This window comes from Hyla sarda, chromosome 7 (genome assembly GCF_029499605.1).
Source record: "Hyla sarda isolate aHylSar1 chromosome 7, aHylSar1.hap1, whole genome shotgun sequence".
NCBI lineage: Eukaryota > Metazoa > Chordata > Amphibia > Anura > Hylidae > Hyla > Hyla sarda.
Genome location: NC_079195.1, coordinates 108077276 through 108104863, shown reverse-complemented (window position 1 = coordinate 108104863; position 27588 = coordinate 108077276). Strand labels below are relative to the sequence as shown.

Genomic DNA, 27588 nt, shown 5'->3' with positions numbered 1-27588 from the left:
TATGGTGCCAGAACAGGAAAAAAAAAAAACAAACACATGGCATACCATTTTGGAAACTAGACTCCTTGAGGAACGTAACAAGGAATAAAGTGAGTAGAGATGAGCGAATTTACAGTAAATTCGATTTGTCACGAACGTCTCGGCTCGGCAGTTGATGACTTATCCTGCATAAATTAGTTCAGCTTTCAGGTGCTACGGGCTAGAATAGGTGGCTACAGTCCTAGGAAAGAGTCTCCTAGGACTGTATAAACCTTTTCCAGCCCACGGGAACACCTGAAAGCTGAACTAATTTATGCAGGATAAGCTATCAACTGCCGAGCTGAGAAGTTTGTGACAAATCGAATTTACTGTAAATTCGCTCATCTCTAAAAGTGAGCCTTAATACCCCACAGGTGTTTCACGACTTTTGCATATGTAAAAAAAAATTTAAAAAATTCACTAACATGTGTTTCCCCCAAATTTCACATTTTTGCAAGGGTTAATAGCAGAAAATACCCCCAAAAATTGTAACCCCATCTCTTCTGAGTATGGAGGTACCCCATAAGTTGACCTGAAGCGCACTACGGGCAAACTACAATGCTCAGAAGAGAAGGAGTCATATTTGGCTTTGAGAGCAAATTTTGCTCGGGGGGCATGTTGCATTTAGGAAGCCCCTATGGTGCCAGGACAGCAAAAAAAAAAAACACATGGCATACCATTTTGGAAACTAGACCCCTTAATGAACATAACAAGGGGTACAGTGAGCATTTACCCCCCACTTGTGTCTGTCAGATCTTTGGAACAGTGGGCTGTACAAAATTTTTTATTTGCACAGCCCACTGTTCCAAAGATCTGTCAGACACCAGTGGGGTGTAAATTCTCACTGTACCCCTCATTACATTCCGTGAGGGGTGTAGTTTCCGAAATGGGGTCACATGTGGGGTTTTGTTTTTTTTGCGTTTGTCAAAACCGCTGTAACAATCAGCCACCCCTGTGCAAATCACCTCAAATGTACATGGTGCACTCTCCCTTCTGGGCCTTGTGCGCCCCCAGAGCCCTTTGCGCCCACATATGGGGTATCTCCGTAGTCTGGAGAAATTGCATTACAAATTTTGGGGGGGCTTTTTTCCCCTTTTACCTCTTGTCAAAATGAAAAGTATAGGGCAACACCAGCATGTTAGTGTAAAAAAATTATTTTTTTACACTAACATGCTGGTGTAGACCCAAACTTCACCTTTTCATAAGGGGTGAAAGGAGAAAAAGCCCCCCAAAATTTGTTAGGCAATTTCTCCCGAGTATGGCGATACCCCATATGTGACCCTAAACTGTTGCCTTGAAATACGACAGGGCTCCGAAGTGAGAGCGCCATGCGTATTTGAGGCCTGAATTAGGAATTTGCATAGGGGTGGACATAGGGGTATTCTACGACAGTGAGTCCCAAACACGGTTCCTCCAGCTGTTGTAAAACTCCCAGCATGCCTGGACAGTCAACGGCTGTCCGGCAATACTGGGAGTTGTTGTTTTGCAACAGCTGGAGGCTCCATTTTGAAAACTGGCGTACCAGACGTTTTTCATTTTTATTGGGGAGGGGAGGGGGGCTGTGTAGGGGTATGTGTATATGTAGTGCTTTTTATTTTATTTTGTGTTAGTGTAGTGTAGTGTTTTTAGGGTACAGTCACACGGGTGGGGGATTACAGCGAGTTTCCCGCTATGAGTTTGAGCTGCCGCGCAAAATTTGCTGCATCGCAAACTTGCAGCCTGATACTCACTGTAAGCCCCCTGCCCATGTTAATGTACCCTGTACATTCACGGGGGGGGGGGGGAACCTCCAGCTGTTGCAAAACTACAACTCCCAGCATGCACAGTCTATCAGTGCATGCTGGTAGTTATAGTTTTGCAACAGCTGGAGGCACACGGGTTGGGAAACACAGTTAGGAAACAGACAATGTTTCCCAACCAGGGTGCCTCCAGTTGTTGCAAAACCACTACTCCCAAACATTCTCAGGCATGCTGGAAGTAGTAGTTCGGCAACATCTTTAGAGCCAGATGTTGCCGAACTACAACTCCCAGCATGCTTGGAGTTGTAGTTTTGCAACATCTGGAGGACTACAGTTTGCAGACCACTAATACAGTGGTTCCCAATCTGTGCCCTTCCAGATGTTGCAAAAGTACAACTCCCAGTATGCCAAAACTGTCCAGGCATGCTGGGAGTTCTAGTTCTGCAAAATCTGAAGGGCCAGAAGTTACAGAACTACAACTCCCAGCATGCCTGGACAGTAAGGGCATGCTGAGGATGTGTAGTTTTGCAACATCTGGAAGGGCACAGTGGTCCCAAAACTGCGGAACTCCAGATGTTGCAAAACTGCAACTCCCAGCATGCCCAGACACCAAGGGCAGTCTGGGCATGCTGAGAGTTGTAGTATACAGGTTCCCAATACAGCAATGCATGTCGCTTTACGGCGACGTGCATTGCTGTAAAGGGCCTGACCGCGGCTGAAGAGGAACTCGCCTGTCGCCGCCTTCATCGCTGGGATCCGGGTCTTCAGGGACAAGGTAAGTACCGGGGTCGGGCCCCAGCACTCCCCCGTCCCCCGCCGCATCCTCCGGTCTTCCTCCTGTCCTCTCCGGACTTTTAGGGGCAGGGCGGGAGGAAGCAACCCCCCCCCCCCGCGATTGGTCGGTTAGCTAACCGACGGATAACAGAGGATAGGAGGAGGTGGCAGGCTTGTCACCTCGATCCTAGCCTCCAGCATGGTCCTGGCTGTCTGTGACAACCGGGATCATGCAAAATTACCGGGCGGTCGGGTCCCAGAGACCCGATCAGCCCGATATCACCGCAGATCGCAAGGGCAGACATGGGGGGCCCCCTCTGCGTTTGCCCTGGATGCCTGCTGAAGCATTTCAGCAGGCATCTGCTTCCAATCTCTGCCCGGCGCGCGGCAGGGACCGGAAAACGCCATGACGTCCTGGGACGTCATTGGTCCTTAAGGCCCAGGGTGCCATGACGTCCCAGGACGTCATTGGTCCTTAAGTGGTTAAGGGGTTAAGTTACACTTCAGTTTTCTTGATGGCAAGGGATGCAAAACCTCTTTGGACAAATTGCTGATGCCAAATGAAAGCCCTGGAAATCTTCTCATTAAAGGGGTTATCCACCACAAAGTGATTTTAGTACGTACCTGCCAGACAGTAATGGACATGCTTAGGAAGGATCCGTGCTTGTCTTGGGGCTAAATGGCTAGATTTTTGTGAACTGGTATTTCCTGTTTGACTTTTTCTTTTTGCCTACAAATCCCATAATTCCATTTTCCTCCCTCCCACACATCAGCCACCTCACCCATTGAAACATAAATAATCTGCATCCATTCAAAAGACCTGTGGTTTTCAATCAGGGTGCCTACTGCTGTTGCATTAGTTGCAGATTGATCTCTCTCCCACCAAGCGATCGCTTCACCCATTGAAGCAGACATGCTCTCTGTCATCAGCTGATTAGTGAGGTCAGGTCTCGGCCGCATTGCAAGCTGGGAAAAATCTGAGACAACAGTCATTTTGTATGCTGTTAAATATTGGGGTGAAAAATCACAGAAGAATTGTGAGAAAACCATCACACAAAAGGTACACACTATATTATGAACTATACATTATGAACTATACTATATTATGAACTTTACAGTCCCTGTAGCATAGTCAAAAAAAAAATCTAAAAAAAATCTGGAATACCCCTTTAAGCCAGGTGCAGTGGTGGCACAGTTTATTCTCACACCAGGTTCACTGATGGCTGGAGAACATCTGATATTACAACTTTCTCAAATGTTTGTAAAAAGGGGGGTAGTCCACCAGATGGAATGATTCAGAACTTTCTGCTCTCAACAAGGCATTGAGCTCTTGGATCGATGGCACCAAAAGCTGAAATCATAGCCACAGGAATCATAGGAGCTGATTTTTAATTTATTATTTTATTTTAAATAAAGAGGCCACATACTGTCTTGAAGGAAATACCTTTGTTACGACATTTAGGGTTTATGCACTCTGCTATATTGTTGCCTTTCTATTGTATAGTACTTTTGATGACCCTACTTCTGTTCAGCGTACCTTGCTATATTACTGACTGCTTGCATTTGATGTTTTTTAAATCCTGTCAAAAATGGAATAGAAATTAACTAAAATATAATACAAATAAAAATAAACACTGACATGAAAGGTCAACATTTTCTATTTGTTATTTTCTACAGAACTTTCCCTTACAGATTTGATGAAGGGTTTTGACCAACAATAGTGAAATGTGCCCAGAATTGTAACCCCTCTCTCTTTTTCTGGCTAAATCACAAGAGCTTTCTTTCAGTCCCAACATAAAAGAATACAAAGGTGCAGTGACCCCCAGTGGGGAAACAAACAAAGCTGTTAGGATCACAAAACATTAAGATCTGGAGTGGTATAGAAAGGAAAAGAAGAAAAAAAACTCTTCAGAACACAAAACTCCAAAAACAGGAAGATTTTGTATACTTTCTAAAAAAAAAGCCAACGTTCGGAAACTTGACAGTTCGAAGGGCATGTCACACTTCAGCACTTCACAAATAAGTTACGTCGAAAAATAGCACATTGAAGGCCCATAATAGCGACAAAAATACCAATGATGTGTTTAATCTCAAGGTCAGAAACAGCTCAAATAAGAACTATACAGTGCTGAAAAGAAAAGAGGAAAACTCTAATTAGGACAACATTCCTGCCACAATACGAGCCCAGACCGCTCATAACCACCAGCTACTTGAGAACACTGAATAACTACTTTGGGACAAAAAAAAGCATTCATCATATGGTGATGCAGTTAATGCCGTTTCAGGAACAATATAAAAAGATATAAGACTTTAAAATGTTTGGCTTTCGATGCACAACTGGCAAATATAGAGAATACAGCATTTGATATTGGTGAAAGAATAAGCCATTATATTTTCATATATAAAAGGAGAAGTGCACATCTGCCTTACAATACAGCCATTGAAGGGGTATTCCAGGAATTTTTTTAATTTGCCTATGCTACAGAGGCTGTAAAGTTAGTGTAGTTCATAATATAGCGTCTGTACCTGTGTGTGACGGTTTTCTCACAATTCTTCTGTGCTTTTCACTCCAATATTTGTTTTTACCAGCATACAAAAGGACTGTTGTCTCAGATTTTTCCCAGCTTGCAATGCGGCTGATGACAGGGAGCCTGTCTGCTTCAATGGGTGGAGTGATCGCTTGGTGGGAGAGAGATCAATCTGCAACTAATGCAACAACTGTAGGCACCCTGATTGAAAACCACAGGGCTTTGAATGGATGCAGCTCATTTATATTTTTTATGTTTCAATGGGTGGGGTGGCTGATGTGTGGGAGGGAGGAAAATGGAGTTGTATTTCCTGTTTGACTTTTTTTTATTTTTTATTACAAATCCCACAAGTTCACAAAACTAGCCACAATGTTTTGGTAATCTCACAACATACCCACTTAGCCCCAAGACAAGCGCAGATCCTTCCTGAGCATGTCCATTACTGCCTGCCAGGTATGTACTAAAATCACCTTATGGTGGATAACCCCTTTAAGCAAGCCAAGTCATAGATTCACCAAATATCAAAATTAAATGGTCATTATATTTGTGCATAAATTATAATTTAAGCAAAGGCTGGAATTACACACAGGAGGAGATTTATTAAAGCTTGTGCAAGGAACAGTGGAGCACTTGCCCATAGCAACCAATCAGATTCCAGATTTCATTTTTAAAAAGACCTCTGAAAAATAAAAGCTGGAATCTAATTGGCTGATATAGTTAACTGCTCCACTGTTTTTCGGTACATTGTCTGATAAATCTCATCCAAAGTATTTTGGTCAAAACCGTATTTATCGGGGTATACCACGCACCGGCCTATAACACGCACCCTCATTTTACCAAGGTTATTTGGGTAAATAAAAGTTTTTTACCCAAATATCCTTGGTAAAATGAGGGTGTGTGTGTGTGCGCGCATGCGTATACCCCGATACACCCCCAGGAAAGGCAGGGGTATAATTACCTGTTGCCGGGTCCGCGCTGCTTCAGGCCTCCGATGCGTGTCCCATGCGTCGTTGCTATTAACTGCACGGCGCGGCGCAATGACGGAGGTTCAAAAGCTCGCATCATACCCGCACGGTCCCGGCTTCTATCAGCAGCCAGGACCCGTGGCTAATGCCGGACATCGCCGTTCCGGCAGATGTCCGGCATTAACTCTTTAGTCGCAGCGATCAAAGTTGAAAGAATTCAGGTTGTTTGGATGCCCGTAGACTTTACCCAGAGCGGCCTCATTACTATAGGATCGTAAAAAGTAGATCTATGTTACCTCAAATTTAACACGAGCAAAGCCGCAGGCAAAAGCTAGTTTATTATATAATAATACCATGCATATCCATTAAGTGGGCCACATAGAGTGATGCTATGTTTTTCTCTGCCCAAAGAAATACCTCTTCTGCCATTTTCTAAAGTAGTTTGTGCCTTGTTCCACCTTCACTACAAGACTACAATTGTGGAATTGTCAGAATGGATTTTGACATGATGCTGATTTGTGAATCTTTTTGCAGCCTTTAAAGCTTCAAATTCAGCTTTTAAATATAAGAAATTTGAGGGACATTTTTTGATTTCTTGTGACAATTTGACCCTGGCAGGATTGATCTTGGGGGTATTTCTAACCACATCACAGACTGTCATCACAGACTGTCATACATTGTCATGGATATTACCAGATCCAGAATCCAAGGAACTCCTTTTGCCTGTTTTTCCTCTTTCATCCACCACCCAAGGGAGGACCAGACCTGTACAGAGAAGACCATTTTCTTCTCCAAATAGATTAGGGAATGGTCCCCATATGTACCCGTTCTTGTTCTTTTAAGAGAACTTTGATGGCCCAGAAAGAGAGGAGGTCAAATAACTGTCCGTAAAGGAAATCTGCCATCACTGTCACCTGCACTAACCTTGGTACAGACCGGTAGTGCAGGTGACACTGATAACCATACTTACCTGATCCCATTCTGTGCTCCCGTTCTCACACTATCTTCCTTTGTATCTTCTGTTCCAGGGCCGACATGGAGCATGGGCGGAGCTTCCAGACATCACTGCTGCCGTTTGCTAGCAGCGGGACCCAGCAAAGAAGCAGTAGCGGTAACATCAGGAAGCTCCATGCAAGCTCCAAGTCAGCCCTGGAATAGAAGATACAGAGGAAGATAACAGGAGCATGGAACAGGATCAGGTAAGTATGGTTGTCATCAGTGGCACCTGCACTACCTGTCCCGACAGGTTAGAGCAGGTGACACTGATGACCGCTTTCCTTACTTTCCTTTACTTGCCCATTGATGGTAGAGATGAGAGAGCCTTCCTCCCAACTGAATGGTGTTCACTGTCTTTTGTGAGAGGAAGTGTCATTTATTAAGGGCACTAACCCCTTTCCTTTAAATATTTTTTCCCTAGACATTTTACCCTCTAGGTGATCAACCAAACAAGATCTTGCAACATTAGTTTCTGCTATGTTTGGATTAGGGAGGGCAGCGGAAGGATCCCAGGCCTTCCGTAACAAGTTATCCATCTTGCAATCCATAGAATCCTTCAACTGTGATGCACCATTAAATGGAAGCAATACTTTAAACTACTTTTGCCACCTGAACATCAATCTTAGGGGCTTTGTCCCAAAGACTGGTGCCCTGACAGTGAAGAGGAAATCTAAGATGTATAGAATGCAAATTTCTAAAGGATGTAGACAATCTCTTTTCTGGATAATGGTGTGTCTTCTATGGCCAATTCGCGTGAGGAAGGAAATTGATCACATAAATAATGAACCTGTTCTTTTGCACATGTACTGCATTGCTGTCAATGGTGATGGCGCAGGTCTGTGTGATCCTACTGCTGAAAGATTTCGGTGGCAGCCACCACATGGAATCTCCAAATAGGAATTCTGATCAGAATTCCTGAGCCGAGATGGAGATTTCTCAGTTTGAACATACCTTAAGCCTGCAAAGTTCATCCATAAAAAAGTGATTGTTATTGAACCATTTTAGCTGTACAAGATTTAAATAGCGGCTTGGTATAACCTACACCTAGCTTCTCCGTGCAGATATCAAACTTAGGACATTAGAACCTTGTCCTAGGAAAGGAGGGTAGGAAACCCATAAAAAGGCACTATCATTAAAAGCAAGGGGGGGGGGGTGTGGCTAGCCATGGACACGTGAGGATGCCTGTTGCAGGAGCTCCGATCCCTCACCCCTTTCAGTGCAGACTTCAGTGCAGACTCCGCTCCTCTGCCTGCAGCAGCTACCATGCTCGAGTCCGGCACACGATCTCTCCCGGCTCCTTCACCTGCCTCGCAACATTTGGGGACATCTGAAGTGCTGCCTTGGAGGGAGAAGCCGGCAACCATATCTCCACTAAAATGGGCGGCCTCCCTGACGCACAATGCACATGGCGCGCAGGAAGCTGCTCCTCATTAGCCTCCTGCTCTCCATCACTGGCTGCAGGGTGGCCTTCCAGTACGCAAGCCCAGGTATAGTTGGAATCAAAAGTTTGGGCACCCCAGGTAAAAATTTGTATTAACCCCTTAAGGACCGGGGTTTTTTCCGTTTTTGCATTTTCGTTTTTTGCTCCTTTCCTTTAAAAAATCATAACTCTTTCAATTTTGCACCTAAAAATCCATATGATGGCTTATTTTTTGCGCCACCAATTCTACTTTGTAATGACGTCAGTCATTTTGCCCAAGAATCTACGGTGAAACGAAAAAAAAAAAAAATCATTGTGCGACAAAATTGAAAAAAAAACAAAAACCTGTTTTGTAACTTTTGGGGCTTCCGTTTCTACGTAGTACATTTTTCGGTAAAAATGACACCTTATCTTTATTCTGTAGGTCCATACGATTAAAATGATACCCTACTTATATAGGTTTGATTTTGTCGGACTTCTGGAAAAAATCATAACTACATGCAGGAAAATTAATACGTTTAAAATTGTCATTTTCTGACCCCTATAACTTATTTTTTTTCCCGTGTATGGGGCGGTATGAGGGCTCATTTTTTGCGCCATGATCTGAAGTTTTTAATGGTACCATTTTTGCATTGATAGGACTTACTGATCGCTTTTTATTCATTTTTAAATGATATAAAAAGTGACCAAAAAGCACTATTTTTTTGCGCGCACGCCATTGACCGAGCGGTTTAATTAATGATATATTTTTATAATTCGGACATTTCCGCACGCGGTGATACCATATATGTTTATTTTTATTTACACTTTTTTTTTTTATTGGAAAAGGGGGTTGATTCAAACTTTTAATAGGGGAGGAGTTAAATGATCTTTATTCACTTTTTTTTTTCACTTTTTTTTGCAGTGTTATAGGTACCATAGGGACCTATAACACTGCACACACTGATCATCATTGATCACTGGTTTCTCATAAGAAACCAGTGATCAACGATTCTGCCACATGACTGCTCATGCCTGAATCTCAGGCACTGAGCAGTCATTCGGCGATCGGACAGCGAGGAGGCAGGTAGGGGCCCTCCCGCTGTCCTGTCAGCTGTTCGGGATGCCGCGATTAGCCGCGGCTATCCTGAACAGCCCGACTGAGCTAGCCGGCAACTTTCACTTTCGCTTTTAGCCGAGTGGCTCAGCTCTGAGCGCGCGGCTAAAGGGTTAATAGCAAGCGACGCCGCGATCGGCGCTGCGCGCTATTAGAGGCGGGTCCCGGCTTCACTATGACGCCGGGCCCGCCGTGATATGACGCGGGATTACTGTGTAACACCGCGTTCTATCAGGAGAGCAGGACCAAGGACGTACCGGTACGTCCTTGGTCCTTAAGGGGTTAATGCGCATAAAGAAGCCAAGGAAAGATGGAAAAATCTCCAAAAGGAATCAAATTACAGATTAGACATTCTTATAATATGTCAACAAAAGTTAGATTTTATTTCCATCATTTACACTTTCAAAATAACAGAAAATAAAAAAATGGAGTTTGCAAAAGTTTGGGCACCCTGCAGAATTTATAGCATGCACTGCCCCCTTTGCAAAGCTGAGACCTGCCAGTGTCATGGATTGTTCTCAATCATCATCTGGGAAGACCAGGTGATGTCAATCTCAAAGGTTGTAAATGCCCAGATTCATTTGACCTTGCCCCAACAATCAGCACCATGGGTTCTTCTAAGCAGTTGTCTAGAAATCTGAAACTGAAAATAGTTGTCGCTCACAAAGTTGGAGAAGGCTATAAGAAGATAGCAAAACATTTTCAGATGTCAATATCCTCTGTCCGTAATGTAATTAAGAAATGGCAGTCATCAGGAACAGTGGAAGTTAAAGCAAGATCTGGAAGACCAAGAAAAATATCAGACAGAACAGCTTGCAGGATTGTGAGAAAAAAAATTCAAAACCCACATTTGACTGCACAATCCCTCCAGAAAGATCTGGCAGACACTGGAGTTGTGGTACACTATTCCATTATAAAGAGATACTTGTACAAATATGGTCTTCATGGAAGAGTCCTCAGAAGAAAACCTCTTCTACGTCCTCACCACAAAAATCAGCGTTTGAACTTTGCAAACGAACATATAGACAAGCCTGATGCATTTTGGAAACAAGTTCTGTGGACCGATGAGGTTAAAATTTAACTTTTTGGGCAGAATGAGCAAAGGTACGTTTGGAGAAGAAGGGGAACAGAATTAAATGAAAAGAACCTCTGTCCAACTGTTAAGCATGGGGGTGGATCAATCATGCTTTGGGGTTGTATTGCAGCCAGTGGCACAGGGAACATCTCACGAGCAGAAGGAAAAATTGATTCAATAAAATGTCAGCAAATTTTGGATGCCAACTTGATGCCATCTGTGAAAAAGCTGAAGTTAAAGTGGATGGCTTCTACAAATGGATAATGATCCTAAACACACCTTGAAATCCACAGGGGATTACATCAAGAGGCGTAAACTGAAGGTTTTGCCATGGCCTTCACAATCTCCTGACCTCAACATAATTGAAAATCTATGGATAGACCTTAAAAGAGCAGTGCGTGACAGACAGCCCAGAAATCTCAAACAACTGGAAGACTTTTGTAAGGAAGAAATGGGCAAAGATATCTCAAACAAGAATTGAAAGACTCTTGGCTGGCTACAAAAAGAGTTTACAAGCTGTGATACTTGCCAAAGGGGGCAGTACAAGATATTAACTCTGCAGGGTGCCCAAACTTTTGCAGATGCCATTTTTTGTTATTTTGAAAGTGTAAATGATGGAAATAAAATCTAACTTTTGTTGACATATTATAAGAATGTCTAATCTGTAATTTGATGCCTTTTGGAGATTTTTCCATCTTTCCTTGGCTTCTTTATGTACATTAATACAAATTTTTACCTGGGGTGCCCAAACTTCTGATCCCCACTGTAGAAGAACTCTCGGCCCCTGCTACTACCTCTCTGGCCATATTGAATGAGCCCCTGAATGGGGGCGGGGGGGGGGCAACCTTTCCGGGCTCCATCTCTCCTCCTCCAGTGTCGCTGGCCCGTGGGTGCCTGGGCCTGGACTGGCTTCACCTTTGGCCCCTCTGCAGTTCTGCCTCGGTGGAACCCCATCCTGCAGCATCCTCTGGACAGCCCTCTTTGCAGCCCTTACAGGTTGGAGATGTGGACTGCCCCCCCCCCCCTCTCTCCTGCTACAGTCTTTGTTCCTTTGCCCATGTCGGGCCCCGGCCCAAATTGTCCCTAGCACCTACCTCTCCCTGCTGGAGCTCAGCCTCCTCGTGGTCCTCCTCTCATTGGGGTCTGGTGGCTTCTTCTCCTCAAGGGGGGTGCGCTGGTCCTCTCCACCCCTCCAATGCCTGCTCTGGACTTGCACACTAGGGCCCCCCCTCTGCCTCTCCTCTGGGTCTTCCGCCAAGCCTGCAAGGTACACCTCCTATTTTTGGGACTTTTCCAACTAGCACAACTACAGATGCCTGCTTCCTGGCCTCTCCATTGGTCCTCTCTTAGGATCACCCCGTGTCACATGCTGGGGACCATCTAGTCCCCCTTGTGGATCTCCACTCTCTGAGTCTCTACCCCCAAAGGATAACTTCTTCACTAGAAAAACAAGTGGTGGTGGAATACAAGCAAGAATTTGCTTAATTGGGATTTGTCTGCGGTTTCGGCTAGGGGTTTCTGTTTTCAAATCTGCACAAGAATCGTCTACCTCCTCCATTTAAGCTCTGCAGGCACCCTTCAGCAGTAGTTAGACGATGTGGAGAACCATAACAGGTGCAATAACATTCGCCTGGACAGCCTACCAGAGGAGGTGGGCCCTGAGGAATTGTATTCAGCTACATTGGCTATCTTCAACGATCTCCTGGACCATGCTCCAGATGCCCAAATTAAGTTCAACAGAGTTCTCTACGACCTCCACATCCTGATGACCAGCGTCCAAGGGATGTGATTTGTCGTGTGCACTTTTAAGCTATCAAGGAGAACATTCTTAAAGCGGTTCGTGCTCGTCGCCATATTCTATACAAGGATATACAGGTCCAACTCTACCCGGACTTGTCCTGTCATACTCCGGCTTAGAGGGATGCTCTGAAACCAGGCCTGGAACTCCTGCGGGACCGTGACATTCCGTACCGTTGGGGGTTCCTCTTTGCCTTCTCTGTTCTAAAGGGGGGGGGGGAGGGAATCATTCTCCATCTGCTCCCTGGACTATATGCTGGGGTTTCTACAGGATCTGGACTTGCCCCCATCTCTCTGCCTGACTGGCCCTCACTCTCTTCTGGTACTTCTAAGTGTCCCCGACAGCAATCTCCTCAGAAGAATCCCAAGCTGGCCTGGCTGGGCCTCCCACCGCCATAAACTAATTACCCACTGGGAATCTGTCTAGCCCCCGCCACAAGCGGGTCTCTCCTTGTAAGCAGGGCCCTCCTTTTCTGCCCCTTAACTGTTATATTGTAATTGTATATGATTATCTCTGTCTTATCTTTTCTCTTGCAGGATGATCCCAGCATAGAAGCATATTTTGTTGTGTAATGTTTAGTTGAGCATATGTATGGTGCAGATTGTGGTTTAGGAGTAATAGCCAAACAAGGACATTCTAGTTAAAGGAGTTATCCAGGAATAGAGAAACAGAGTCAAGTGTGGCTTAAAAGGTAGCCATGCATTTAGGATAACGGCTGTCTAGGGGGCACGCTCATGTGCTCAAAAGGGAGAGAGAGCTGAGCTAAGCAGCTTAGCTCACCAAGAACAAAATGATTGGGCAGCTGATCTCTTCCCAACAAGACTCAGGAAATATATACACTTATTAGATGCCAATCTCGCCCCACCGCAAGTTCAGCCAACATTTAATGTAAACATTTAATTGTGAGGCTGAAACATCGCATTGACTTATTGGGTGAATAAACACACCGCTTTTTGCAATTTGGAGTGCCGCTTGCTTTCTTGGATTATATACATACACACACGCACACACAGCTCAAAAAAATAAAGGGAACACTAAGATAACACATCCTAGATCTGAATGAACTAATTGTATGAAATACTTTCGTCTTTACATAGTTGAATGTGCTGACAACAAAATCACACAAAAATTATCAATGGAAATCAAAATTTATCAACCCATAAAGGTCTGGATATGGAATCACACTCAAAATCAAAGTGGAAAAACCACACTACAGGCTGATCCAACTTTGATGTAATGTTTTAAGCACAAGTCAAAATGAGGCTCAGTTTTGTGTGTGGCCTTCACGTGCTCGTATGATCTCCCTACAACACATGGGCATGCTCCTAATGAGGTGGCAGATGGTCCCCTGAGGGAGGTCCTCCCAGATCGGGACCATCTGTGGTGCAACCTTGCGTTGGTGGATGGAGCGAGACATTATGTCCCATATGTGCTCAATCGGATTCAGGTCTGGGGAACGGGCAGGCCAGACCATAGCATCAATGCCTTCCTCTTGCAGGAACTGCTGACACACTCCAGACACATAAAGTCACGCATTGTCTTGCATTAGGAGGTACCCAGGGTCAACCTCACCAGCATGAGGTCTCACAAGGGATCTAAGGACCCAGTGTTTAAAACGGGGTCACACCGGGTCGGTCCCGGCTGCTATTCATAGCCGGGACCCTGGGCTAACAGGTGCCGCGCGCTATTAACCCTTCAGATGCGGCAATCAACTTGACCGCCGTGTCTGAAAGTGAAAGTAAACGCTTCCCGGCAGGTCACTCAGGCTTATTGGGACATCACGATGTTCCGATCAGCTAGGACGTGAGCGGAGACCCCCCTTACCTTGCTCCGTTGCGTCGGATCGGCGTTTGATTGCTCCAAGCCTGAGCAATCGAGACCCTATCTCACTGATCCATGCAAAGCTATGGCTTTGCAGGGATCAGCATAAGAGATCAGTGTGTGCAGTGCTATAGCTCCCTATGGGAACTATAGCAGTGCAAAAAAAAAAAAAAGTGAAAAAAAGTTCAAAGGTCATTTAACCCCTTCCCTAATAAAAGTTTGAATCACCCCCCTTTTCCCATAAAACAAAAAAAAAAAAAACTGGGGTAAATAAAAATAAAAATGTGGTATCGTCGCGTGCGGAAATGTCCGAACTATAAAAATATATAATTAATTAAACCGCACAGTCAATGGCATACACGCAAAAAAATTCCAAACTTCAAAATAGCGTATTTCTGGTCACTTTTTATATCATTAAAAAATTTATAAAAAGTGATCAAAAAGTCTGATCAATACAAAAATGAGGAAGAAATTGCCAGCGAGGTATAGCGGATCCCAGGTTTATTAAATGTATAAAAACAGGAACGGTAAATACAGGGTTACGCGTTTCAGGCGTGTGACAGAACGCCCTTAGTCATACAAAGGAAGATAAAAAATGCCCAACTTATATAGGGGAAGTGATGTGGGGAAGGGAGGAGTTCCCAATCCCACAAAACCTTAACCCTTGCATAGATACAAATGGGAAGAAAATTTACCAAGTGTAAATAAAAACCTTTTTCATCATGATCAAAGCACAAAGATGTAACAGTTCCCCCATATAACATTATATAATATTGAGTATGAATACGAAGATAAATATCCTATATAAAAGGAAACATCAAAAAATATATGACATAAGTTATCCATACTAAAGAATATATATATATATATATATATATATATATATATATATATATATATATATATATATATATGAAAAAAGATAAATATAAAATAGAGATATGGGGGATGAACAAGAACAAGATAGCCTAACGAGAAATAGTAGATATATTAAAATAGACATAGAACCGTATAGCTCAAGGAAAAAACAGGAGACCTATTAATAATGTAAAAGAATATCTTGTCTCTTGTTCAGACCTTTAGGCCAACGGGAATCTAAAGTCATGATCCAGAAAACCTCCCGTGACAGGAGTTTTTTTTCTGTGATCACCTCCTCGTAAAGGAGCAGTGACACGCTCAATGCCCTGAACATGCAAAGTAGAAATTCCACCCGCATGTTTTTGGGCACAATGTGAGGAAACAGTAGAGATGTGGCGTGAATTAAAATGCACAACATCTGATAGATGCTTCCTAATTCTCACTTTAAGGGGTGTCGATGTACATCCCACATACTGGGTTTTGCATTCCCTACAAGAAATGAGATAAACGACAAAAGTCGTATTACAGTTAATATACTGCTTGATCTTATATTCAGACCCAGTTGCGTAAGAGGTGAACGTGTCACCAACTTTCATCCTGGTGCAACAGGTGCAGACGGAATGTCCGCATCTGTATGTATCAGGATGACGGAGCCAAGTAGCGGTGGCTTTGTGAGTACTCAAAAAAAAGACTAGGGGACAATAATTGATCCCGCAAACGTCACGAAAATCATTACTATATTGAGTACAGAACATGACCGGTTTGCGGTGAGAATGGGAGGACAGTTGATTTTTACGTGCCGAGTTAGATTCTCTAGGTTGGATGAGTTATTGAGAACTTTGACATGGAAATGAGTGATATGACGACCAGGTTGAAGAATAGAGGCTACCCTGATTGGACTTTAAAACGGGCCACTAACATAGTATCCCTTAAAAATAGATCTCAACTCATCCAACCTAGAGAATCTAACTCAGCACGTAAAAATCAACTGTCCTCCCATTCTCACCGCAAACTGGTCATGTTCTGTACTCAATATAGTAATGATTTTCGTGACGTTTGCGGGATCGTACATAAGTTTATGCCTATCATTCTTTCTGATCCTGCACTCGCCACATCCATGACAGGGGGCTATAGATGTATATCTCGGCGCGCCCCCACTTTGGGACAATTATTGTCCCCTAGTCTTTTTTTGAGTACTCACAAAGCCACCGCTACTTGGCTCCATCATCCTGGTTCATACAGATGCGGACATTCCGTCTGCACCTGTTGCACCAGGATGAAAGTTGGCGACACGTTCACCTCTTACGCAACTGGGTCTGAATATAAGATCAAGCAGTATATTAACTGTAATACGACTTTTGTCGTTTATCTCATTTCTTGTAGGGAATGCAAAACCCAGTACATGGGATGTACATCGACACCCCTTAAAGTGAGAATTAGGAAGCATCTATCAGATGTTGTGCATTTTAATTCACGCCACATCTCTACTGTTTCCTCACATTGTGCCCAAAAACATGCGGGTGGAATTTCTACCCTGCATGTTCAGGGCATTGAGCGTGTCACTGCTCCTTTACGAGGAGGTGATCACAGAAAAAAAAACTCCTGTCACGGGAGGTTTTCTGGATCAGGGCTTTAGATTCCCGTTGGCCTAAAAGGTCTGAACAAGAGACAAGATATTCTTTTACATTATTAATATGTCTCCTGTTTTTTCCTTGAGCTATACGGTTCTATGTCTATTTTAATATATCTACTATTTCTTGTTAGGCTATCTTGTTCTTGTTCATCCCCCATATCTCTATTTTATATTTATCTTTTTATCTATCATATATATATATATATATATATAATATATATATATATATAATATATATATAATATATATATATATATAATATATATATATATATATAATATATATATAATATATATATATATATAATATATATATATATATATATATATATATATATATATATTCTTTAGTATGGATAACTTATGTCATATATTTTTTGATGTTTCCTTTTATATAGGATATTTATCTTTGTATTCATACTCAATATTATATAATGTTATATGGGGGAACTGTTACATCTTTGTGCTTTGATCATGATGAAAAAGGTTTTTATTTACACTTGGTAAATTTTCTTCCCATTTGTATCTATGCAAGGGTTAAGGTTTTGTGGGATTGGGAACTCCTCCCTTCCCCACATCACTTCCCCTATATAAGTTGGGCATTTTTTTATCTTCCTTTGTATGACTAAGGGCGTTCTGTCACACGCCTGAAACGCGTAACCCTGTATTTACCATTCCTGTTTTTATACATTTAATAAACCTGGGATCCGCTATACCTCGCTGGCAATTTCTTCCTTGTTCCTGTATTCGGTGCTGCCATACACCTGCCGTGCGTTGGTTTTGGGAGGATGGTCCGGTGTTAGCTGATCAGCTCGTACTCTACCAATACAAAAATGATACCGATAAAAACTTCAGAACACGGTGCAAAAAAGGAGTCCTCATACCGGCCCGTACACGAAAAAATAAAAAGTTATAGGGGTTAGAAGATGAGAATTTTTAACATATAAATTTTCCTGCATGTAGTTATGATTTTTTTCCAAAGTAGGACAATATCCAACCTATATAAGTAGGGTATCATTTTAACCGTATGGACCTACAGAATAAAGATAAGGTGTTATATTTACCGAAAAATGCACTGCCTAGAAACCGAAACCCCCAAAATTCCAAAATGAAAATTTTTCTTCAATTGTCGCACAATTTTTTTTTCCGTTTCGCCGTGGATTTTTGGGGTAAAATGACTCTTGTCACTGAAAAGTAGAATTGGTGGTGCAAAAAATGAGCCATAATATGGAATTTTAAAATTGGAAGAGTTATGATTTTTAGAAGTTGATGAGGAAAAAATTAAAATGCAAAAAAAACGGAAAAGCCCTGCGTCCTTAAAGGGGTAGTCCAGTGGTGAAAAACGTATCCCCTATCCTAAGGATAGGGGATAAGTTTGAGATCGCAGGGGGTACGACCGTCCCTTAGGATAGGGGATAATTTGTTCACCACTGGGTTCACCACTGGTCTACTCCTTTAACCCCTTAAGGACCAAGGACGTACCGGTACGTCCTTGGTCCTGCTCTCCTGATATAACGCGGGGTTATACAGTAACCCCGCGTCATATCACGGCGGGCCTGGCGTCTTAGTGAAGCCGGGACCCGCCTCTAATAGCGCGCAGCGCCTATCGCGGCGCCGCGCGCTATTAACCCTTTAGCCGCACGCTCAGAGCTGAGCCGCGTGGCTAAAAGTGAAAGTTTCCGGCTAGCTCAGTCGAGCTGTTCGGGATAGCCGCAGCTAATCGCGGCATCCCGAACAGCTGACAGGACAGCGGGAGGGCCCCTACCTGCCTCCTCGCTGTCCGATCGCCGAATGACTGCTCAGTGCCTGAGATCCAGGCATGAGCAGTAATGCGGCAGAATCGTTGATCACTGGTTTCTTATGAGAAACCAGTGATCAATGATGAAGATCAGTTTGTGCAGTGTTATAGGTCCCTATGGGACCTATAACACTGCAAAAAAAAAAGTGAATAAAGATCATTTAACTCCTCCCCTATTAAAAGTTTGAATCACCCCCCTTTTCCAATAAAAAAAAACCAGTGTAAATAAAAATAAAAACAAACATATGGTATCACCGCGTGCGGAAATGTCCGAATTATAAAAATATATCATTAATTAAACCGCTCGGTCAATGGCGTGCGCGCAAAAAAATTCCAAAGTCCAAAATAGTGCATTTTTGGTCACTTTTTATATCATTTAAAAATGATCAATAAGTCCTATCAATGCAAAAATGGTACCGTTAAAAACTTCAGATCACGACGCAAAAAATTAGCCCTCATACCGCCCCATACACGGAAAAATAAAAAAGTTATAGGGGTCAGAAGATGACAATTTTAAACGTATTAATTTTCCTGCATGTAGTTATGATTTTTTCCAGAAGTCCGACAAAATCAAACCTATATAAGTAGGATATCATTTTAATCGTATGGACCTACAGAATAAAGATAAGGTGTCATTTTTACCGAAAAATGTACTACGTAGAAACGGAAGCCCCCAAAAGTTACAAAACGGCGTTTTTTTTTTTCAATTTTGCCGCACAATGATTTTTTTTTCCGTTTCACCGTAGATTTTTGGGCAAAATGACTGACGTCATTACAAAAGTAGAATTGGTGGCACAAAAATTAAGCCATCACATGGATTTTTTGATGCAAAATTGAAAGAGTTACGATTTTTTAAAGGCAAGGAGCAAAAAACGAAAATGCAAAAACGGAAAAAAAAAAACGGTCCTTAAGGGGTTAAGGGGTTAGAGCTAGTAAATAAAACTAAAATGAAAATACACCATGCACTGCCTGTAAAGTGAGTGCATGTCCCACCTACTTTTCAACAATATGCATAAAAACATATACGAGTGCCTCAACTCCCTGAATCAGATTGTGTAGGCGATGCAATGCCTCCAGTACTTTTTTGTTTTTGTTTTGGAAAAGCTTGCTAACAAATTGTTATTTGGAATAAAAACATCCTCAAATCTTTGCATTCTGTAAGTGCATGCTTGCTAATGCTGGTAGCTGTTCACATTCCTGGCTGACAGAATGCCTACTATTGCTGGATTCAGTCCATCAAAACACATTCTTTTTACACCCACAGAACAACAAATTTAAAAAGCAGCTTTTCATTATCTAATCCTCCTTTTCCTCTTTTAAACCTCGATAAAAGTAGTCATTTCATTTAGTATTTAACACTTTGTTTTTTTGGATTGAAGATGACGGACAGTATAAAAAGGGTTCAATTGTTTAGACGAGCTCTTGTAAAATGCCATGTTCGTGCATTTAAAAAGTCCAAGGTTAGAACCCTCTTCTCCTAGCCAATATGGAGTACCACATGAAGCATGGCTCTCAGCTCTGAATAAACACTCCATGCATTGGGTAAAGCTTTCCTGCATCTGCACTAGCACTGCACAGAAAAGTTGCATTTAGGTTGCGTTCACACGGGCGTATCTGCTGTGAGTTTGAAAAGAAATAATCCTGTGTGAACATACCCTTCTATAAAGGTTCTATACCTTGTGAAGGAGATGCTTTCGGTTACTAGAATTTAACAGTTCTATTTATGAGCTGTTCTTGGTTTTATATCCAATTCTTGCTGTTACAAAACAATTACCAAGCATTTGAATGTGAACACCCGATTTTACAGACCCATATGAGGGCTTGTTTTTTGCGTGACCAATTATAATTTGTATTGACTTCTTTCATTGTACCATAAAATGTGTCCCAAAACAAAAAAATATTTGTTGGCGGAAATTTAAAAGAAAACTGCAATTTTGCAACTTTTGGGAGGTCTGGATTTTACGCAGTGCAATTTATAGTAAAAATTCTACTTCATCTTTATTGTGTAGGTCAATGTTATTAAAACAAAACCCAATTAGTATTGTTTTTCTATTATGCTTTTTAATTTTTTTAACCAAATTGTTATACATAAAATTGACCTTTTCTGACCCCTATAGCTTTTTTTATTTTTCCGTTTACAGGAATGTATTAAAGGGGTATTACGGCTTTAGACATTTTATCCCCTATCCAAAAGGATAGGGGATAAGATGTCAGATCACTGGGGGCCTGCCACTGGGACTCCCCGCGATCTCCCTGCAGCACCCGCATTATGTGCGGAGCTGCATCTCCAGGCTCGGAAACCGGAAGTTTTAGGGACTGGAGACGTGATGTAACGCCACGCCCCCCTCATGACATCACGCCAGCTTAATTTAGGTCTATGGGAGGGGGCGTTCCTGTTACTGAGCCTGGAGACGCAGCTCCGCACATAATGCGGATGCTGCAGGGAGATCGCGGGGGGTCCCTGTGGCCGGCCCCCCGCAATGAGACATTTTATCCCCTATCCTTTGGATGGGGGATAAAATGTTTAAAGCTGGAATATCCCTTTAAGGCTCATTTTTTTTTGCGCAGCGATCTGTAGTTTTTATTGGTACATCTTTGTTTGGCAGGACTTTGATAACTTTTTACTCACTTTTTTCGGATATAAGATGTAATTAAAAATCAGTATGGTTTTGGTGTTTGGCAATTTTTTTTTTTTACATTTATGCTGTTTACCGTGTGGGATCATAAACATTATATTTTAATACGAAAATAGAGAAAAAAAACACAGCCGCACATCCACAATTTGTATTTTGATCTATTTGCTTCTCAGCATAAATTCAAACAGGTTAGGGACCCACTCTAAATAGATGGCTTTGACCTGGCGGGTGGTCTTTTACTTTTTGATCAAAATGTATACTAACAACCTGTTAGTGTTTGAATTTATGCTGAGAAGTAAGTAGATCAAAATGCAAATTGTGGATGTGTGGCTGTGTTTCTTTTTCTCTATTTTTGTTATTATATTTTAATAGTTAGCAAATTTATGCACGTGGCAATACGAAATATGTAAAAAAAAATTAAAAAAATGGGAAAATGGGAAAATAAGGGGAATTAGATTTTTTATTAACCTCTTAAGGACAATGGATGTAAATGTACTTTCTGATGTGCTGGTACTTCGTTCAACAGGACGTACATTTACGTTCTGTACATGACCCCCAGCACAGGAGCAGTGCATGCATCATGCATGGCAGCAGGGGACCAGCCGGTGATGGCAGACATTAGCGATCACGCTGGTGTCCGCCATTTACTCCTCAGATGCAGTGATCAATACAGATCACGGCATCTGCGGCAGTGCGGATATTTTAATGCCTATGCATAGCACTGAACAGTATTAGCAATCTACTGATTGCTATAGATAGTCCCCTATGGTGATATAATGAGTTAAAAAAAAAATAATTAGAAAAATCCCCTCCACCAATATAAAATTTTAATCACCCCTTTTCCCCCATTTTACTTAAAAAAAAAAAGCAAACATATTTGGCATCGCCGTGTGTGTAAATGTCCGATCAAAATATAATGTTAATGATCCCTTATGATGCACAGCGTAAACATTAAAAAAAAAGTCCTAAAATGCTGCTTTTTGGTCACATCACATTCACTTAAACATTTTTTAAAGAGCGACCAAACAGTCATATTTTCACAAAAGTGGTGGGTAGTTGCCCCCAGACGACAAGATACCAACTTTAATGGAAACAGTGTTCCCTAAAAGCCGTCGACAAGGATAATATACCACATATGCCACAATGAAAAATTGTTCAGGAATGGTTGAAGAAAAAGAGCTCAAGGGATTTATTTGGTCTCAAAACTCCTTTGATCTCAATCCAATTGTAGATGTGCTTACAAAAACATAAAAAGAGGTTTTATCCATGAAGGCACCACCTCGCAACCTAAGGATCTGTTGGTAACATCTCAGTGCCAAATACAACTTGACACCTTTAGGCTGGGTTTACACTGGAATCTCTGAGCAGAATTTCTGACGGAGATCAAGCCGGCGGCACTAGGACCGCGCGGACTGCATTGCCGTCCCCATAGATGTCAATGCATTTCTGAGCAGATCTCCCAAAAGAACCACCCAGAAATGCATCGCCATCTCTGCCCAGAGATTCCGTAGTGTGAACCTAGCCTTAGAGGTTTTGTGGAGCCGGTACCAGGAGAATATTAGGCCGGTGGTTTTAAGTGTTAAGACTGACTGGGGAGCAAAAGTAAAAATGTACCAAAAGTGTAATGAGTCACTATAGTTCCACCATTTTACAAAGCTAATTTTACCAGAAGCAATGTTTTAGGAAAGAATCTGTGGTGACCCAGTACAGAATCCCGTGTTCTTCTGTATTCCTGCCCATCCTGTGTAGCAAATGCTGCTGTCCATGAGTCCACTCTCCTCAGAACTCTCTATAATGCACTAAATAATGTACTGTCATATAAGGGTTAATGTATTTGTTATATCTATGTACTTGTTGCCTTAAATATCTGGTTGTTAAGGGGAGTATGCAGTTTTGAACATGTGACTTGTCCGGCCAATGGGATCTCTCTAAATTCCTCCCATATATAGTGAGGTGAGGGTTCAGTTCTTTCTCTTGCTGAGGTACAGTTTGGTGAGGAGTGAAGTCTGTGAGATGGATCTGAAAGGAGGCCTGAGGCCTAGTCCAGAAACCACGCATCTACTACCAGTTAACCCTACTACCGAGGTGAAAGTCAAAGCCTTGCGGTAAGCCTACAGTCTTGGGTATATTATACAAGTCAATTCCAGCAAATTAGTTAGGTCCAAGTCTCTATAGTATAGCATGGGCTGAATCAGTCATATACAGCACAATCAACTATAAGTCCCAGCAAGCCAATAAGCTTCCCTAAGTTCACCCTGCAACTCCTTCACACTAATCTGAGCTGTAACATATTGTACCATCTTTCCAACCTCAGTTATGCAACCAGTTAACCATAACCTTGCATCAGAGTGATTATTTGCCCCGTGCCTGGTACAGGTGAAGCTGGCCTACCTCGGGTGGTGTATGGGTCAACCACGCCCTGGCGTCACGATAAGGTTAATTACACATGACCCTTTCCGACACCACAAATGTATCTCTGTAATGTAGCAGCTGATGCTTCAATATAATGGTGCTAGATACAAACAATAGGATAGAAACTGCTGGAATAAAAAGAGCCCAGTCAGGTCATTCTGTTTTGGACCCCTTTAAAAAAAGAAAAAAAAGTCAGTCAGCAGATTAATGCTGCCATAACCACAGGCAGCATGAACTACCAACAGACTTGCATATTACGATAAAGTAAAGTTTGAGTTGAAACCCTGTGACATCGCAAAGAATTCATGGGAGAGTTTATTAACACATTCATGCCAGTTTTCAGTCTTATAAAGGTTGTAAATTTTTGTGCAAAAACTTTTGTGCAAAATCTTATGACTTTATAAAACTTACAAAAAAAAAAAGGAGCAGATCTTTTAGTGGGTCAGGTTAGGTGGAAGAGGGCAGCGCCTACTGCTGACCCTCAGAATTTTCATAATTTACCCCAGAAATTTGTGTAAATTATGGCACAAGACTATTCCTTTTCTGGCACGGAGACAACCAAAATGTGTGTCAATTTTCCTCAATAATTTTGGCACACAATACTTTAGTGTACTTCACAATAAATCTCCAACATAGTTTTCTTAGAACACGATATCCGGCACCAAGCAGCAAGTAATAGTCCACTTTATTGAAGCATAACAATAAAAGTACAGGCAGAGCGTAGCAGCCTACACGTTTCGGACAAGCATGTCCTTAGTCATGGCATAAAAAAGGAATAACACGTTCCTTCTTATATATCCCATCATCCAGTCACATGGTATTGCTGACAGAAAAAAGCTAAAAAATGTGACATGGAATCCTGGATTGGGACAACTTTAGTACTTCCTGGAAAATCCTATTGTATCCAGACAATATACCCAAGATGTTATTCTGCTATGACGAATATTAGTTTTTATTTTGTTTGTTTTTTTCCCCCACAGTATACATCACAATGAGGTGCACTGTGTAAATAAAAAGTGATCAGCCGCCCTGCTTGTGGTCCATAGAAGGCGAATATGCGAAGGCGAATTTTATGCAAAATTATACAAATAGTTTCACTTCCAGGGGACACTGATCCCTTTCTTCTTTTAGCCCGTGAGCCAATGAGAAGGATGCAAATACAGTTGTCAGAGGTTAGCAACATCCCTAGCAACCAATAGGAAAGTAGTTAGTTGAAAGATATAATCGCGCATGTGCATTTTTGCGAATTTTATTACGAATTTCGCATCGAGAAAAAAAAAGGGAACAAATATGCGAAATTCGCGAATAGAGGACGAATATTCGTCCAAATATTTGCATATGGCCTAATCCGCTCATCACTATTCTGCACCACATAATAGTTCCATTTAGATTAGCTCATAGGGGATTATCTATATGTGCACATAAAATGGGTAAGGCTGTAAGATATAAATTGATATATGCATGCAGGTACAGATAAAACTATTCTAATATTTAGTTCCAGTAGTTATTTTATTTTTTTATACTTTTTACTATTGTTTATTATATTTATGAAATGTATTCACATTAACTAGAAGAACATGATTCACTAGTGCATACATAAATGAATACTGTACATAGTACTTTACAAAATCTGGGGGATAGATATATTAATACATCAGAATTCAATCCTGCCTTAAATTCAAGCCTTTTGGCTCCCTGGTGTCCAAAGAAACATCCAGAAAAAAACTAGAATTTGCAAGTGCAATTTGCAGGCATATGTCAGATACAAAAAATCCTAGATCCCTTTATATTTCTGCATTGTCAAAACATTTTAGGGATGTGCATGCAGGTAATGTTGTTACATTGCAGGTTATGGGCATAGAAAAAGTAAAAAAAAAAAAAAAAAAAAAAAGTGTGACACCAGAAGGCTTTTCTTGAATAGAGAATCTTTCTGGATGTTTTTATTGGACACCAGGGAGCCAAAAGGCTTGAGTTTAAGGCAGGATTTAATTCTGATTTATTAATATATCTATCCCCCAGATTTTGTACAGTACTATGTACAGTATCTGTATTCATTTATGTATGCCCTAGTGAATAATGTTCTTCTAGTTTATACGAATACATTTCATAAATATAATTAACAATAGTAAAAAGTATTTTTTTTTAAATGTAACTACTGGAACTAAATATTAGAATAGTTTTATCTATACCTGCATGCATATATCCATTTATATGTTACAGCCTTACCCATCCTATGTGCACATATAGTTAACCCCCCTATGAGCTAGTCTATATGGAACTATTATGTGGTGCAGAATAACGTCTCAGGTATATTGTCTGGATACAAAAGGACTTTTAAGGAAGAACTAAAGTTGTCCCGATCTGGGATTCCACAATTTTTGTCTGTCAGCAATACCATGTGACTGAATAATGGGATACATAAGAAGGAACGTGTTATTGCTTTTTTTATGCCATGACTAAGGACATACTTGTCCAAAACGTGTAGGCTGCTACGCTCTGCCTGTACTTTTATTGTTATACTTCAATAAAGTCGATTTTTACTTGCTGCCGGACATCGTTTTTTACATTTGTGTTGGAGAGGGGTTGCGCTACCCTACAGCCCAGGGACAACGGCGGTAGCAAGGATTCGAGAAGTCTCATCCATATATGAAGTGATTGTCACCATAGTTTTCTCCCCTGTGGCTTCACCCTGCCCAGTTTAATTCACAAGTCTCTCCTTATTTATGAATTCGGGTAGAAAACAGACATGGTGCACATCTACAATCTTGTATAATGATCTGATTGCTTCTCAGCATAATATCAAAAACTAACAGGTTGTTAGTATACATTTTTGATCAAAAAGTACAAGTCCATGTTTGAACGTGTCTGCACTCTTCCCCACCCCCTCAGCCCAACCCTATATAAGTAGTAGTTAGCTACACAAGGGCCATTTCTTTCCTAGCAGCCTCCCAGTCTGACTGGGAGAGCTTGGTAAGTGTGCTATTACACCTTGTTCGCACTGGTGTGGTGCTGTGCGGCGTCCGTTGCTGCCGTGGTCGTTTTCCCCCCCCCCCGTGGGCACTGGTGTCGCGGCGGTGGTGGTCGCCGCCCGGTGCTATGCCATTTTATGCTAGGGACGTTAGGGACCCACTCTAAATAGGTGGCCTTGACGTGGCGAGGGGTCTTGTACTTTTTGATGAAAAATGTATACCAACAACCTGTTAGTTTTTGAAATTATGCTGAGAAGCAATCAGATCATTATACAAGATTGTAGATGTGCACCATGTCTGTTTTGTACCCGAATTCTCTCCTTATTTATGCATACGAAGAGAAGATGAGCGGGGCATGGAGAAACCGGAGGGGATCCACCCAGTGGAAACATTTTCCCATTTTATTGGAATGAGCGAGTGTGTTGGAATTTCATGCCGCTCATAGTTAGGACAGTATAAATCTGCTGACAAGTCTCCTTTAAAAGAAGCATATAAGTTATGTTGTTGCACTGAACAGATGAGCATTATTATGCAAAGCCATTAAATCAATGAACTGAAAATAAACAGATTTTTATGACCACTAACCTGCAGTAAGCCCTGTCTGGTTATTTCTTGGTTCTCCTGAATGAGTAGATCTGTTTACTTGAAACCATTTCAAGTCTTCTTCATCCAAAGCAATATCACCCCAGAAAGCAGCTGCGGAGACCATGACAAAATAATGATAATTATCTTACTTACATGTTGGAGAACATTCCACTAATGCAATAAAGCTAAAATATCACACTAAAACACATGCTGCATTCCTCTCTGCATAACTTAGATACAGGATATGTAAATTGAAGACATTCAAGTATCTTTAATTCAAGTATAAAACAAGAAATATCCAATTAAACATGCAGAAAAAAATACAACCAGAATACTGTTTAATTTTATAGCAGGATTGGGATACAGTAAGGCATTAACATTTACACAAAACAAAATAAAACAAATACAATGCAAGTGCAGCAAAACATGGGATTATTCAAGATGCTATAGCAAAAGAGTACTTTTTTT

The 27588-nt window shown here is 41.7% G+C and overlaps 1 protein-coding gene across 6 annotated transcripts in view; it reads right to left on the bottom strand.

Moving 5' to 3' along the window:
* TLL2 (tolloid like 2) overlaps positions 1-27588 on the bottom strand; it is a 274253-nt gene that overhangs the window by 114485 nt on the left and 132180 nt on the right. For all 6 annotated transcript variants that reach the window (XM_056530355.1, XM_056530356.1, XM_056530361.1 and 3 more), the window contains exon 2: positions 27121-27231. In XM_056530355.1, the coding sequence (XP_056386330.1) occupies positions 27121-27231 (111 nt within the window). The remainder of the gene's footprint in view (positions 1-27120; positions 27232-27588) is intronic.